The sequence below is a fragment of the Belonocnema kinseyi genome, chromosome 8, assembly GCF_010883055.1.
Source record: "Belonocnema kinseyi isolate 2016_QV_RU_SX_M_011 chromosome 8, B_treatae_v1, whole genome shotgun sequence".
Classification (NCBI taxonomy): domain Eukaryota; kingdom Metazoa; phylum Arthropoda; class Insecta; order Hymenoptera; family Cynipidae; genus Belonocnema; species Belonocnema kinseyi.
The window spans coordinates 29,454,929-29,471,666 of record NC_046664.1 but is presented as its reverse complement, the minus strand read 5'-3'; the positions used below and the strand labels follow the sequence as shown (position 1 = coordinate 29,471,666).

At 24.0% G+C, this 16,738-nt stretch overlaps 2 protein-coding genes across 6 annotated transcripts in view; one reads left to right on the top strand and one right to left on the bottom strand.

Moving 5' to 3' along the window:
* LOC117177950 (ATP-dependent translocase ABCB1-like) overlaps nucleotides 1–7,663 on the top strand; it is a 64,965-nt gene extending 57,302 nt beyond the window's left edge. For all 5 annotated transcript variants that reach the window (XM_033369085.1, XM_033369081.1, XM_033369084.1 and 2 more), the window contains 3 exons: nucleotides 78–431; nucleotides 2,942–3,130; nucleotides 6,634–7,663. In XM_033369085.1, coding sequence (XP_033224976.1) covers nucleotides 78–431; nucleotides 2,942–3,130; nucleotides 6,634–6,651 — 561 coding nt within the window. In that variant the 3' untranslated portion in view covers nucleotides 6,652–7,663. The remainder of the gene's footprint in view (nucleotides 1–77; nucleotides 432–2,941; nucleotides 3,131–6,633) is intronic.
* Nucleotides 6,544–16,738, bottom strand: part of LOC117177951 — a 25,742-nt gene continuing 15,547 nt past the window's right edge. Inside the window, exons 4-5 of the mRNA XM_033369086.1 lie at nucleotides 13,528–13,647; nucleotides 6,544–6,769 (exon numbers count right to left, since the gene is read on the bottom strand). Of these exons, the coding sequence (XP_033224977.1) occupies nucleotides 6,630–6,769; nucleotides 13,528–13,647 (260 nt within the window). The 3' untranslated portion in view covers nucleotides 6,544–6,629. The remainder of the gene's footprint in view (nucleotides 6,770–13,527; nucleotides 13,648–16,738) is intronic.

The following is a 16,738-nucleotide window of genomic DNA, read 5'->3' as shown; positions in this document are numbered from 1 at the left end:
TTCGTTTATTAAATTCAATCACAAATGGTATTTTATTGACCAAAAATAATTTTCTTGAATACGTTTGCCTTTGGTAGAAATTGGATAGTAAGGATATAGAAACAATGTCTTTGGCTTCTTTGAGAAAGCACTTGGGATTAGTATCTCAAGAACCAACGCTTTTTGCAAGGACGATTGCTGAAAATATTGCTTATGGTGACAATACAAGACAAGTGCCAATGTGGGAAATAATTGAAGCAGCAAAACAAGCCAATATTCATCATTTCATTTCTGCGTTACCACGTGGATATGAGACTAAATTGGGCGACAGAGGCACTCAAATTTCGGGAGGACAAAAACAGAGAATTGCCATTGCCAGGGTTCTCATTAGAGATCCAAAAATACTTTTATTGGATGAAGCTACATCTGCTTTGGACTCGGAGAGTGAGAAGGTATCAATTAAATTATACTGAAAAATTAGTCAAAGTAGGCTCCATACGCCTGCAAAATAGAATATCCTATTAAGATATTGAATTTTTCGTTAAAAATGTAATGCTGAACCAAAAAAATTGGATTTTCAGCAAATTAGTTACATTTTCGGTAAAAAAAGTCGATTTTCTTCGGAAAAAGTCGTTTTTTTAACAAAATACGTGAATTTTCGACAAAATAAATTAATTTTTAATTTAAAAAGATAAAATTACATGCAAATTGTCAATAAAATACAAATTGTATACTTACCAAAGAGATGAATTATCAACTAATAAGATTAATTTTCTACAAAAAACGATGAACTTTCGTAAATTACATGAATTTTGAAAAAAATAGTTTAATTTTGAAATTAAAAATATCAATTTTCAACCAAAAAAGATAAAATTTCAATCAAAAATAGAGTAGTTGAATTTTCCGTTAAAAATGTAATTCTCAACCAAAAAAACAGATTTTCAGAAAAATAGTTAAATTTTCGGTTAAAAAAATCCTTTTCGCCCATAGAAAAAAAAACAAGTTTTCAATGAAATAGTTCATTTTTTAACAAAGGAAATGAACTTTTGATTAAAATGATGGATATTAAATCGGGTTACTTGAATTTTCAGCCAAAAGGAATATTTTTTAAACAAGGACATTAACTTTTAAGGGAAAAAAAACTATATTCTACCAAAAAAGTCGATTTTTTAATAAAATACCAGAATTTTCAACGGAATAAATTAATTTTCAATTTAAATAGACAAAATTACATCCAAATTGTTACATTTTTAACTAGAAAAGGTCAATTTTCCACCCAAAACGTAACGGTTAACTTTTCACTTTAAAATAGTTAACTTTTAACCAAACTTATAAATTTTTATTATATATACTTACCAAATAGATGAACTTTCAACCAATAAGATTAATTCTCTACAAAAAACGATGAATTTCATGTAAATTACATGAATTTTGAAAAAAAATAGTTTAATTTTTAAATAAAAAATATCAATTTTCAACCAAAAACAGAATAGTTGAATTTTCCATTAAAAAGGTAATTCTCAACCAAAAATATTCCTTTTCATCTAAAGAAAAAACAAGTTTTCAATAAAATAGTTCATTTTTTCAGAAAAGAAATAAATTTTTAATTATAATCATGAATATTAAATTACTTGAATTTGCAACCAAAAAGAATGATTTTTAAACAAGAAGATTAACTTTCAAAGAAAAAAATTATTTTTCACCAAAAAAAAGTCGACTTTATACAAAAGCGAGTCAATTTTTTTTTAAAATATATGAATTTTCAACGAAATAAATTAATTCTCAATTTAAAAAGATAAAATTTCATCCAAATTGTTACATTTTGAACTAGAGAAGGTCAATTTTTCACCCAAAATGAAACGATTAAATTTTCACTTTAAGACAATTAACTTTCAACCAAACTGATAATTTTTTAACTAAAATAATAAATCTTCAAATGGAATATTTGAATTTAATTCCTGCCAGTTAAATGAATTTTCCATTAAGGAGATTAATTTTATACATATTAAATGAATTTAAAAAACTAGTCTAATTTTTAAATAAAAAATATCAATTTTCAACCAAATAGTTCAGTTTTAATCCAAAAAAGATCAAATTTCAACCAAAAATAGAATAGTTGAATTTTTCGTTAAAAATTTAACTCCTAACCAAATAAATTTTGATTTTCAAAAAAATATTTAAATTTTCGATAAAAAAAATCCTTTTCATCCAAAGAAAAAACAAGTTTTCAATGAAATAGCTAATTTTTTAATCAAAGAAATTAACTTTGAATTTAAATGATAAATATTAAATTGGAATACTTGAATTTTCAGCTAAAAAGAAGAATTTCTAAACAAAAAGGTTAACTTTCAAAGAAAAAATTTATTTTCTACCAAAAAGTCGGTTTTCTACAAAAGAAAAGTATATTTTCCACAAAATACGTTAATTTTCGACGAAATAAATTAATTTTCCACCCAAACCAAACAGTTCAATTTTCACTTTAAAAAATTAACTTTCAACTGAACTGATGACAATTTTCACTTTAAAAAAATTAACTTTCAACTGAACTGATGAATTTTTAACAAAAGCGTTTAGCTTTCCGAGTGAAATTATGTTTCTTTACGGAAGCTCCCTGTCTTAAAATAAAAACAATAATTATTTTCACTCGTACTGTAGATAAATTAGAATTCACTTTTGTAAATTTACCAAAATTATTAAAAGAAGAAAATTTAATTTTGCTACGATTAGAAGTATATCCTCGGTTTTTAAATTGAATTCCCGGTCATTTTCCGGTTTCCCGGTCAATTCACCACCCTGGTAAGGGTAAATTTTGCCGGGGGCTACGAAACCCTAAAAATAAATTCCAATTATCTAGACCCTAATTTTTAAATTTTTTAAACTTTTAAAACTAAGAACTCAAAACTAAATTATTTTGGATTCGATTTCTACAGTTAGCTAAATTTAAAAAAAAATTTAATTTTAGGTTGTGCAGGCAGCTTTGGATAAAACTAGAGAAGGTAGAACTTGTATTCTAATAGCACATAGGCTTTCAACTGTGGAAAATGCTGACAAAATATGTGTGATGAGTGATGGTCAAGTTGCTGAAAGTGGTACCCACAAAGAATTGTTCGAAAAGAAAGGATTGTACTACGAATTGTTGTGTTTGCAAAATGTAAGAAAGTAAAAACTTCTAGTTCAATAGAACAAATTTTTCTTTTTTCCTTGCCGTTAAAAGAAGAACCTTACATCTAGAAAATCGATGTTATTGCAAAAAAATATTTTTTTCTAGATTTATATATACATACTTTTAATGATAACAGCAGACTTCATAGTTTATTAACTTAATTATTGAATTTTCTACCTACAAAGATGAATTTTCAATCCAAAAGGACGAATTTTTAACCAAGTAGTGCAATTTTCAACCTAAACAAATTACTTTTAACCAAGTGGTCGAATTTTTAAATTAACCAAAAATTAAACTTCATTAAAAAACAGCTGCATTTTTAAACAAATAGTGAAATTTGCAAGCTAAAAAAATTCTTTAGAAAATGGTTAAATTTTTCATGCAAAAGGATGAGTTTTTAAACGAAAAATATTAAACTTTCACTAAAATTAGTTGCATTTTTAACCACATAGTCGAATCTTCAAACCAAAAAAAAACGTATTTTTTTAAACAATTGAATTATCACCAAAAAATTATATATTCAATAAAAATGGTTAAATTTTCATCAAGATAATTAACTTTGAAAACAAATAATAAATATATTGTTGAATTTTGGACCACAAAAGGTTACTGTTTAAGAAGACAGTTGTATTTTTCAACAAAATAATTAAACTTTTAACAAAATAGTGAAATTTTAAACCAATTAGTTGCATTTTGAACCTACAAGGTTGAATTTTTAACAGAACAGTGGAATCTGCAACTTAAAAGATACATTTTGAAAAAAAGAGTTGAATTTTCGACAAAAAAAAATTTTTAAGAAAAATTAATGAACTTTTAATAAAACACTAAAATTTCCAATAAAATAGCTGGATTTTTAACCAAGTGGTCGAATTTTCAAACAAACTAAAAATTAAACTTCAACCAAAACCAGTTGCATTTTTAACCAAATAGCGAAATTTTCGAAATAAAAAACAAATTGTTTAGAGGATGGATAAATTTTTCATGCAAAAGGATGAATTTTTTAACCAAAAATATTAAACTTAAACTAAAATTAGTTGCATTTTAACCACATAGTCGAATCTTCAAACAAAAAAAAACGAATTTTTTTAAAACAGTTGAATTATCACCAAAAAATAATATATTTAAAACAAATTGTTGAATTTTAATTAAAATAATTAACTTTTAAAATAATGGATTAACCAAAAAAAGATGAATTTTCAATTCAAAAAGACCAATTTTCTACCAAAAAAGACGAATATTCAACAAAATTGTTAAATATTGGACCACAAAGGATGACTTTTAACGAAAATAGTTGTAATTTTTAACAAAATAGTGAAATTTTTAACCAATTAGTTTAATTTTGAATATACAAAGTTGTATTTTTAACAGAATAGTGGAATCTGCAACTAAGAAAGACACATTTTCTACAAAAGAATTGAATTTTCGACAAAAAAGGAAATTAAAAAAAAATAGATGAACTTTCAATAAAATTCTTAAATTTGCAATCAAATAGTTGAATTTTAACCAAGTGGTCGAATTTTCAAACAAACCAAAAATTAAACTTCAAACAAAAGCAGTTGCATTTTTAACCATATATTGAAATGTGCAAGATAAAAAACAAATTTTGTAGAAGATTGTTGAATTTTTCACGAAAAAAGACGAATTTTAAAACCAAAAATATTAAAATTCAACTAAAATTAGTTGCATTTTTAACTACATAGTCGAATCTTCAAACCTAAAAAATCGTATTTTTTTAACAATTGAGTTATCAGCCAAAAATGAAATCTTTGAAACAAATTGTTGAATTTTTATAAAAATAATTAACTTTGAAAACAAAATATTAATTTTTAATCCAAAAGGACGAATTCTCTACGAAAAAAAGGCGAATATTTAACAAAACTATTGAATTTTGGACCACAAAAGGTGACTTTTAACAAAACAGTTGTATTTTTCAAAATAATAGTTAAATTTTCATCAAAATAGTGAAATTTTTAACTAAATAGATGATATTTGAATCTACAAAGTTGTATTTTTAACATTTAATTGAATCTGCAACTAAAAAAGACACACTTTCTACAAAACAGTTGAGTTTTCAAATAAGAATTTAAATATTTAATCAAAGAGATGCATTTTCAACTAAAATGATGACTTTCCAAACAAACAAATTAATTTTCAACAAAGTAGTTCAACTCTTACTTAAGTAGCTGACTTTCCTCAAGAAAAAAATACATTTTCAAAATATTTTAATATTAAGTAAATAACAGTGGAATTCGTCCAAACAAGAGAAATTTTTCGGTAAATATTTTTTTTTCAACCAGAAAAAAATAGGCATTCATGAAAAAAAATCAAACAAAATTGTTGAATTTTCAAGTAAAAAAGAACCAAATATCGACCACAAAATGAATTTTTAACAAAACAATTTTGTTCAAATTTTAACCAAGCAGTTGAATTTTCAATCCAGAGAATTAATTATCTACAAAAAAGACTCATTTTCAACAAAATACATACATTTTTAACTATATAGTTGAACTTTTAACAAAAAACTATCAATTTTCAACCAAAAATGGAACAGTTAAACTTTCAGTTTAAAAAAAATTACATACCTAATGAAAAAATGAATTTTTGCAACATAATATTTTCAACAAAATGTAATAGTTGAATTTCTAACTAAAAAGAATCAATTTTGAAAGAAAATGCAATGGTTGAATTATCAGTTTTAAGAAAAATAATTCTAAACCAAAAAAAAAATGAATTTTGAACAAAATAGTAACAAAATAGTTCAATCATCAACCAAAAAATTAATTTTTAACAAAGTAGTTTAACTTTTAACCAATTAGCTGATTTTTCAACCAAAAACTGACTTTTTTAAATAGTAGAATTTTCAATAATATAGTTAAATTATCAACTAAATATTAGACTTTTCAATTAAAAAGTATGAATTTTCAACAAAAAATATTTGGACTTTCGGATTGGGTTCTATTAATTCAGTTTGCAGGTAATTTTTAACTTAAAATATTAAAATTTTCTTTTATTTTTTTTATTTTCTTAACTGAAACCCTAACTTTAATTTTTGATTGAACATTGATCATTTTTAATTGAAATTTCTACTATAAAAAATTTTAGAGATTGTATGATCATTAATTATTATTAATATACAAATCATTATGAATAAACAATCGGTCATTCCAATAAATGTTCTATTATATGTTCTTAATACAATTTATTAAAATAACTTTTACATTGCAAAATAACTTTTTTTTAATTAGTGAACATGTACAATAATCATAGTCTATTTCGTACTAAGAATTGATATTTTTAACATTATCGGCACAAATTGTATGATAATTTTTTTAAAATCATAATTTTTAATTAACTGATATACTTCTTTTCTAAATTTTATGATTCGTATTCATTTACGAAAATGTTGAAGAATATTACTTAAATTATGGAAACTTATGAAGTAATAAATAAATTTCATATAGATTGCTGACAAATTTCTTAAACTTTTCTAGGCATTTTCATCATTCTGACTTTTTTTCTCTGGAGTCGAGTGCGATGCTAACCACTGTACAAGATCTTCTCTCTTCGCTTTTTTCGCAACCGATACAAATTTATTGTACCATTCACTATTCTTCTTCAAGAAACACCCTAAACGTAAAAATATATTTTCTGTTTGTTATGTAAGACGATGAGTTAACGGGTGTGTTGCATGAAATGCGATAAAAAGATATTTTGATTCTTAGGAACTCATTATTTTATTTCTAGGAGGAAGAATTTTTTAATGAGTGAGAAACATGTTTTTTTTCCTAATAAAATTTGAATATTAGTCCCACTCGCGGCATTTTTCGCCAAACACATAGATTGGCTATATCTTTGTGACGTAATTCTTCGCGGGAAAATTCAAACTGCCTAAATTATGAAAAAGTAAAAATGGTTTCTAAACATGATTTTCAAAGTATAACTGTCTCTAAATGGCTTTCATATATCATTGATAAATTATAATTAATAATAATTACGAAGAAAAGAATTGAAATAGTCTGCCCAAATAGCTTCTGCCTATTGTCCACATGTTTGTATGCTTTGTGACAAGGAAATACAAACAGCTCCAAAACAATTCTTACGTACTAATATTCCTTCTTTACGGAATTCGCTAATTTCCAAATTCCTTGTTTTTAAATATATTTTACCTAGCTTGATTCGGCTTTTATATTCGATTGATTGTTTTTAACTTTTTTTGGCATTGACAGATTAGCGCTGAATCAGCTGTCAAGGAGAAAGCCGCGGCAGCCGTGAAACCTGATTGGTCAGAATTTTCAAAAGTAACATGGCGGCTAAAGTGGTCTCATTGGTGCTCAATTGTATACCTTAGTGACGCCACATCTGTTTGAATGTGACCAAATAGTCATACACAAGAAATTTTTTTTAAGTATTGGAAACATAAAAAAAAATTTTTTCTCCATAACGTTATTCTCTGCTTCAAGTTTCTAAAAAAATGTTTATCTCATTTCAGGCAACATATCCATTGCTTCTGCATTATGTCGTATATTACTTTATTACAGTGAGAAAATTCCAATAAACTCAAAATGAATGACACCATTTTTTTCATTTACTTGCAATTCTTTAAAATCAGCAGATTATTTTTCTTATTAACAAAATATATCTCGCTGCATGTAAAATGAATTTCACATGCAGCAAGATATATACAGCGAAACCATACTTTTAATATTTTATTAACATTTAAGAAACATCAAAAATACATTTTCAAGAAAATTTCCCATGAACTATTCATCAAAGTAGAATTAAATTCGACTATTTGAATTTCTGGACGTATTTTTCACATAAATGTTTTAAATAATTTTATTTTTACATACAAATTTTATTTTTAAAGTTCAGCAGTAAGAAAAATGTAACATTTATGTGCATGATGAAACTGAGAAAAATTTAAGATGTGCAATATAACATTTTAATTAATCAAGATAGACGCATATAATTAAGTAACTTTATTGTTAATTAACATTCAAAGTCATATTTTCACAATATATGAAAAATAACTATTTTTCTATATTTTCAATGCATTATTTACATTTAAATGATAATTTTGCGAATCAAAACTTACCGCAAAAGGTTAATTTTTTCTAGTTCTGTTAAAAATTTGAGCTTCTCTTTATACATTTGGAGACTAATTAGCCTTTTTGCTTAAAAAATCATTTTCTTCAGAATAATTTAACTATTAGGTTTAAAATTCTTTTATAAAATCGGATTTTGGCAGAGAATTCATGTTTTGTTAAAGATCCATCTTTTTGGTTGGAAATTAATTTCTTTGAATGAAATTTAATTTTTTTAACTTAAAAAGATATATTCCTATTTAAACCTTTTTTTTAATTTTTGTATATCAAATTTTTTTATGACTTTTTCCGATTAAAAAAACAAGATTATCATAATAAAGTTTTGAATTTGTTTGTTCAATTGAAAATTCAACTTTTCAGCACACAAAAAAATAATCAAAAATTCCAGTTTGCGCTTAACTATGCCCGATAAGAAAACAGATGAATAGACCAAAATTGCGCATTCAAAAAATATCAACATATTTGATATTAATCACTGCTCTACAAGACGCGTAGTTTTTGTTTTATTCGTAAAAAACATTTAAAATGTTAAAAATTAAATTTTTAGACAAACGAAACAAGATACAAAAAATAAATGAGACAAAAGTTGTGTATCTATAAAAGAGCTACAAATTTGTTACTCGTCATTTTTCAATAGAGTGTGCAATTTTTGTTTTATCGTGAAAAATAACATTAAAAATAAAAATAAATAAATAAAAATTTCAAAAAAAGACGCAGGGTACGAAGAAAAATTAAGGTACAAAAGCTTTACACCCAAAAAAATCTATAAATTTGTTATTAATAATTTTTTATGGAACGCGAAATTATTGTTTCATTCGTAATGAATAACATTAAAAATAAAAAATCATTCTTTTTTTAAATGACATAAGGTACGAGCAAAAATTTATAGATAAAATCTGTGCGCCCAAAAATGTTCTAAAATTTTTTATTAATCATTTTTAAATAGGACGAGCAGATTTTCTTTTAATTGCAAAAAATAAGATTAAAAATAAAAAAAAATAAAAAATTTGTTGGAAAAAACGCAAGAGGCGAAAAAAAAATTATTAGACAAAAGTTGTTCAACCAAAAAAGATCTACAAATTAGTTCTAAACATTTGTTATAAGAATAGATTAGAAACAAGAAAATTAACTTTTCGGAAAAACCGATGCAAGTTTCAATAACTTTCTACTTAATAAAATTTTTCGTCTAAATTGTATCTACAAATTTTCTTAGAATCACTCTACGCTAGGTTGCGTATTTTTTGTTTAAATCATAAAAAATATGATTGAAATTAAACAGACTAAATTTCTAGAAAAACGACACAAGTTGCAATAAACCGTTCAATAGCAAAATTGTTTTTTTTTATAGATTACGCACTTTTTTAATTTTAAAAACAAGACAATTAAAATACGTCCGTTTTAATGCCAATGAATATTATGAATTATAATAATATACATTTATGGAAATGATATACATTTTCAGGATAGCTGAGAATAAAATTTATTACAAAATAAGCAACAAATATTAAAGTAAATATGAAAAATAATATTCGTACTTTATTTGTGAATATCTGAATAAGCAATCCCACGCTGAAGTACATAAATAAATGAAATATATATTCCTTATAATAGTGTTAAGCACTATTTTGTTGAAAATTCATCTATTTAGTTGAAAATTGACCTGCTTTTGTTAGAAAACTCATCTTTTTAGTTGAAAATTCATTTTTTTTTATTGGAGATTCATTATTGAAAATGAAATTTTATGACGGAAAATTTAAGCATTCTTTGGTTTAACATGTATCTTTTTCGGTAGAAAATTCATGTATATTATTAAAAATTAATATTTTTTGTATTAATGTAACATTATTCATTGAAAATTAATTCATTTGATTGAAAATTAGTTTTCTTTATTGAAAATTAATTTTTTTAACTGAAAATTTAACTATAATCCATTTTTTCGATTTTTTTGAATACATTTAATTTTCTTGGTTGAAAATTCAAATATTTTGTTGAAAATTTGCCTTTTTGCGGTAAAAAATTCATCTTTTGCGATAAAAATTCAACAATTGGGTTAAGAATTCACTTTTTGATTGAAGATTTACTATTTTATTTTAAAATAATTTCTTTATTTACAAATATAACAACTTTTCTAAAAATTACTTTTTTTAAATTAATTATTCTTTGTTTAGAATTCATCTTTTTGTGTAAATTTAGTTTTAAAAAACAATAATTTCAACTTGCATAAAACAATGAAAATGTTAGAAAATGGTAATTTATCACTTGTTGCAAGAATGCAACCTTTTATTAATATTTGAAAATAAAGTTACTTTTGCTTATGTCAAATACAATTTTTTATTCTGCTGAATATTTCTGACTTTGAATATATTTGAAGTTTTACAGTTGCCTAATCAGCATTAAGCAAAACTGACAACAATGCTTTTAAGATTTTCGTAACACACCTATCTTTTAGAGAAGAATTTAATAAATTTTTAAGTGATTTTTAAAAAATCCTTAAATTTCAAGGAATTTCGAAAGAGATTTCAGAGCATTTTCACACTTTTTAAAAATATCGGGACGACTGACAAATCCCGGAAAATAAAATTCACGAATTGGAAAATTCGCGGATAATAAAATTGCCAAAAAATAAAAATACCGAATTGGAAAATTCCAGAATACTAAAATTCGCTATTAATAAAATTCCCGAAAAATAAAATTACCGATTAATAAAATTCTCGAATAATAAAATTCCCTGATTGGAAAATTCACGAATTATAACATTCACGACAATTTATAATATTATTATTTATTATTATTCATTATTAATTTATTAAAATTAATATTTATTATAAGTTATAATATTACCGAATTGGAAAATTCACAAATAATAAAATTCCCGACAGAAAATTACCGAATTACAAATATCCACACTGAAAAATTCCCGAAATTAAACAATTACATTTTTTATATAAATATTTTTTATTTATTAAAAATAAAATATTATTTTTACAAATTATTTTTAATGTTTAATTTCGGGAATTTTATTATTCAGGAATTTTACAAATAGGTATTTCTATTTTTCGGCAACTTTATTATTAGCGAATTTTATTGTTCGTGAATTTTCTATTTCGAAGATTTTACAGTGTCGGGAATTTTATTTTTCGGGATTTTTCAGTCATCCCAAAATATCAAGGGATTTTAACGGATTCCAAAGGATTTTAAGGAACCCAAAAACTTGTAAGTCATTTGAAAAAAATTGTTTAGGAGTTCCAAAGATTTCCAAATGTTTCTCGTGAAACTGAGAAATTAAATTGAATTAAATTGGAAGCGATTGCTAGTGATTTCAAAGATTTCGAGGGATTTTAACGATATTTTTAGATAATTTTAATCATTAAATTTCATTTAATTTTAATTCTAGATAATTTCCATGGATTTTAATCGATTTCAAGCAATTTTAAAGATATCATGAAAATTCGCATATTTTTTTCTGTATTTCTACTTTTTACAATAATTTCTTCAATTTTTTATTATTTATTAAATGCTGAATATCCTATAATTTTCTATATAATGATTTTATATAATGAATTTCCTATAACCCATGGCATCTTTTGCAATCCCATGCAATCTTGCAATTTAGTGTATGTGTCACAGGCAAAGTATATAATCCAGGCATTATATATAATCCCTAGGTATTATATATCATCCCTAGGCATTATATATCATGCCTGCCCATTTCAGGTAAAGCATGTAATTGAATACTTATTATATACGTTGCCTAGGCATTCTATATGATCACTAGGCATTATATATAGTGACCAGAACAAGATAGATAAAACATATGATCTTGAATTTGATTATAATTATGCTTTTAAAGAAGGGCCTGATAAATTGGCGAGCACTTATAAATTCAGCAAAGGTTTACTCTATTTATAAAAACATGGCGTACTAGAATTATATTTTGATTGACACTAAACTTTGTTTTTCACGCATAAACACTTATTGGTTCGAAACTTTGTTTTGCAGGAACATTTAAAAAAACCTTGTCCGTAAAAAATCATAAATAGTATAATCAATTTTTCAAGTACAATTTTTATCAGACGTTGACATATTTTAACAATAAAATCTTATTAAAGTATAAAGAGATTTGTGACAGGCTATTTAAAAAAATTGATTTTACCATTTATTATTTAACTAAAAAGTTTACTTTTTTAATTTCTAAAGTGCCATCTTTTAAGACTTTCACATTTATAAAAAAAAAGGTTTTGTATCAGTTCAAGAATAGGATGGTCCAAATGTATATCTATACATGTCGACTAAGTTTTTGAAACTAATTCAGACTAAATTCAAAATTTAAATTTTACTAAATTGTCATCGAAATAAATTACAATGCCTAAGAAATTGGTGAAATAAACAATTCCATGTAAATTCTTGAAGTTTTACACGGATTTTCCGAATTTTTCGACTCATTATCAAATTTTCAGTAAGAGCGAACCAATAATAGAATAAATTTAAGATAAATAATTGTGTGCGCAATTTATTATTATTTGTAACAATATACTCCTAGAATAATCCTGAAAAGTTGCAATATCAGTTGCAATTATTTTTACCAACTTGATTTAATTAGTACCTCACTCTAATTGAAACCTTAAAAATAAGTTTAAAAAATCGGAAAACCCGACTGCCGAACTCTATTCTAAGTGAAAATTCCTAACAAAAATAATAAATTGTTTAAATAATTTATGTGCACATCTGATCATCAATATAAAGTAGTATTTTGTGTATTATACACATTTTGTATTTTAAAAACCCGGAACAAAAACCTAATTAGCGCCAAAAACTCGCAAATTTTTTAACTATTTCTCGAAAACTGAGAGAGATCCTTTTTTATATATAAAAGGCTTATAGGGCAAATTGTGAACTATTTTTTGCAAAAATTTTAAAGAAAATCAAAAGTGGATTTTTTTTCAAAAACTGAATATAATAATTTGTTTTTAAAAAATATTAAAATTTTCGTTCACAACAAATTTTTTTTTAATGCGTAATATTATAAATAATAGAAAATAAATCTTCATATCCTTAAAATCATGAAAATAATGAAAATTTAAAAGAAAGCAGAAATTTCTCAAATGTAAAATATTTATTAAACACTTTGCCTGGCTTATTCTGGGCATTATATATAATGAATAGGGATTATATATGTTGCCGGAATAACTGCTTTGTCTGTAACATATACTATAACTAATAAATAGAATTATACTGGTTTTTATTTATCATTATAAAATGTTAATTAATAACTGGCAATACCTTTTTTGTACAGAAGCTCAAGGCAATTGAAATTTCTTTGAGTCGAATTCCTAATGTAGTAATCAATTACCATGTGGAAAGCATTTTCCCCAGAATCAGTCTTTTGACTCAAATTAGCTCCTGTGAAACAATATCTTGTATCATTTTAAATCTAATATTTCATTTTTTACGTAAGTTTTCATTTACTAATTATATAAAGAATAAATATATTGAATATGTACCATTTTTAAATTAAAATATCAAATTAATAATAAGAAATATATGTTATCTAAGATAATACAGAAACAAGAACAGTATTTTTTATAATTCATGAAAAATGATTTATATGCTTTAATATTTTAATACAAAGAAATTTTTTCTAAAAAAAAAGTAAAACATATATTTAAGATCAATTTTTTGTCAATATCGTAACTTTTTATTTATTTCTAGTTAGAATATACCAATTTCTTCAAATTTAATCTTTCATTTAAAAAAAAAATTGATGACATGTAAATGCTTAATCACTTTTGATCGTTTTTTTAAATCGGCTTCCGGATTGGGCCAGTGATCCCAGATCTGAAACGAGATGTGGTCCAATACTATGACAGGGCTATGTCCGTGTGAATATAGTAGGAGACGCTGTAAATGACTGAGTTGCGCGCGCGACCCATTTCTCCTCTTCTGAATTTGAAAACTCGAAGGTGCAGGATTGCCGGTGGGAGCACTTCGGCGATTCTATTTATATATCTATCTGCTAACAGCTAACTGCTTTGAAATAAATTCAGGATATTGGGATTTTAATATTTCCAGATTTCGATGCTCACGATTCTCATGATTTGAATAGATCGCGCGCCTCTTGATATGCGTATATTTTGAGGTTATGTTATTTCATGCATAAAATATAAATTATATAAATATTAATACTATTATATATATAAATATATACGTATATTAATAATGATAATATTATAATTATTTTATATTATAATAGTCTTATTTTATTTGATTGAAAAATTAATTATTTTGTTGAAAATAAAAATATTTTGTAAAAAAGTCCTCTTTTCTGTCAAAAGTTCAACTACTTTTTAAAAATTTTTATCTTCTTTTATTTGAAGGTTCATCTCTTTCGTTGAAAATACATTTTTGAAATTGACAATTAATCAATACCATTTTTGGTTAAGAAATCATGTGTTTTGTTAAAAGGTCGTCTTTCTTTGTAGAAATTAAAATGTTTTATGGAAAATTTAGACTTTTTGATTAAAAATTACATTTTTCGGTTGAATTATCAACTATAAATATTTTTTGGTTGTAAGTCGTTCTTTTGTAAATGCAACTATATTGTTAAAAATTAAAACCATAATTTTTGGGTAGAAATACTCTTTTTGTTTTTAAAATTAAATAATTTCGTTAAAAGTTCATGTATTTTGTTGGAAATTGACCTTGTTTAGTAGAAATTTAATCTTTTTGGTTGAAAATGTGTCATTTTTGGTCAAAAATGCAATTGTTTGCTTAAAAAATCAACTGTACATCTCCTTGGATTTAAAAGTCGATTATTTCACTAACAGTTGAACTACTTTGTAAAAAAATACGTTTTTTTAACAAGGTTTTTTAATTATGGTTGAAAATTGAACGATTTAGATGAAAGTTTAACTCTTTCATTGAAAACTCATATTTTTCGTTTAAAAAATTCAACTTTTTGTAAAAAATTTGTCTTTCTTGGCTTTAAAATTAAATAATTTCTTTAAAAATTCATGTATTTTGTTTAAGATTTGTCTTTTTTGTAGATCATGAATTTTCTTGGTCGAAAATTCATCTGATTGGTTGAAAATTTAACAACTTTGTTTAAAATTAATTTTTTTTGTTGCAAATTATTTATCTTTATCTGAAAATGTAACTATTATATGCTTGATTATAAATTAATCGTATATATTGGTTTAGTTGAAAAATCGTTTTTTTTTATAGAACATTTATTTTCTTGGTCAAAAATTCAGCTTTTCCCTTGAAAATTTGTTTTTTTTTCTTGTTCAATTCAATTTTTTAGCACAGTTTTTATCTGGAAATTGTACTATTCCATTTTTGGTTGAAACTTTATCCTGTGCATTGTATTAGTTAAAACACCAATTATTTGATAGAAAATTAATTTATTTTGTTGAAAAGTAAACATTTGGTTTGAAAATTTATTTATTGTGTTAATTAGATTTTTTTGAAGATTTATCATTTTAGTTAAAGACTGAAAACTCAACTGTTTTGTGAAAAAATTTTCTGTTCGGATGAGTTCAACAGTTTTTAATAAAAAAATGTAAGCCTTTTTTGTTGCAGATTCATAATTTTAAATGAAAATTCATCTCCTTCGTCAAAAATTTAGGGATTCGGTTGAAACTTCGTTTTTTTTTTTTAGTTGAAAATGAAACTGTTTTGTTACACCATTCGATTTTCAAATTTGCCAATTCGTAAATAAGACTTTTGAGTTTGGATTTATAAATAAAAATGTAAAAATGAATAATATAAAGCGACTTAAAATAAATGAATTCCATTTATAATTTAAAAAGTTTATATTTTGTAACCAGAAGTCCTTTAACTATTTTGTTTAAAAATAACTTTACACTGTTTTGTAAAAAAATCATCTTTTTGGCTTTGAAATTCAACAATTTAAAAAAAATCCTTATTGAATGAAAAGTCAACTCTTGTGTAAAATTAATATCTTTTTGGATGAGTTCAACAGTTTTTAATTCAAAATTAAAACTTTTTTTGTTGAAGATTTATCATTTTAGTTGAAAATGTAATTATTTTGTTGGAAATTTGTTATTCTCTTTTTATTTAGTTTAAAATTCAATTATTTTGATAGTAAGTTAATTTCTAACATTTTAAATTGGCAAACTAAAATTTTTATCTCTAAATAAAAATGCAAAAATATTAATCTGGAACAACTTAAAATAAAAACAATGTAACTTTTATTTTTAAAAGTTTTTAGTTAAAAAATTAATTTAATCGTTCAATTTTTAATGTTACGAACTGAAATTTTTTTGAATTATTATCATCTTGAACCTTAAAAATAATAGCGTAATTTGTATTTTTTAACGTAATTGTATTTAATCTCTAAAATGTTAAAGTCATGAAAATTTTAAAATGGTAATTTCGTATTTTAAAATAATTTAATTTAAAAAATTGTAAAATTAAAAGGTGTTAAAAGTTTGATTTTTATAGGTATGAATTATTGAGCGTTTAAATGAAA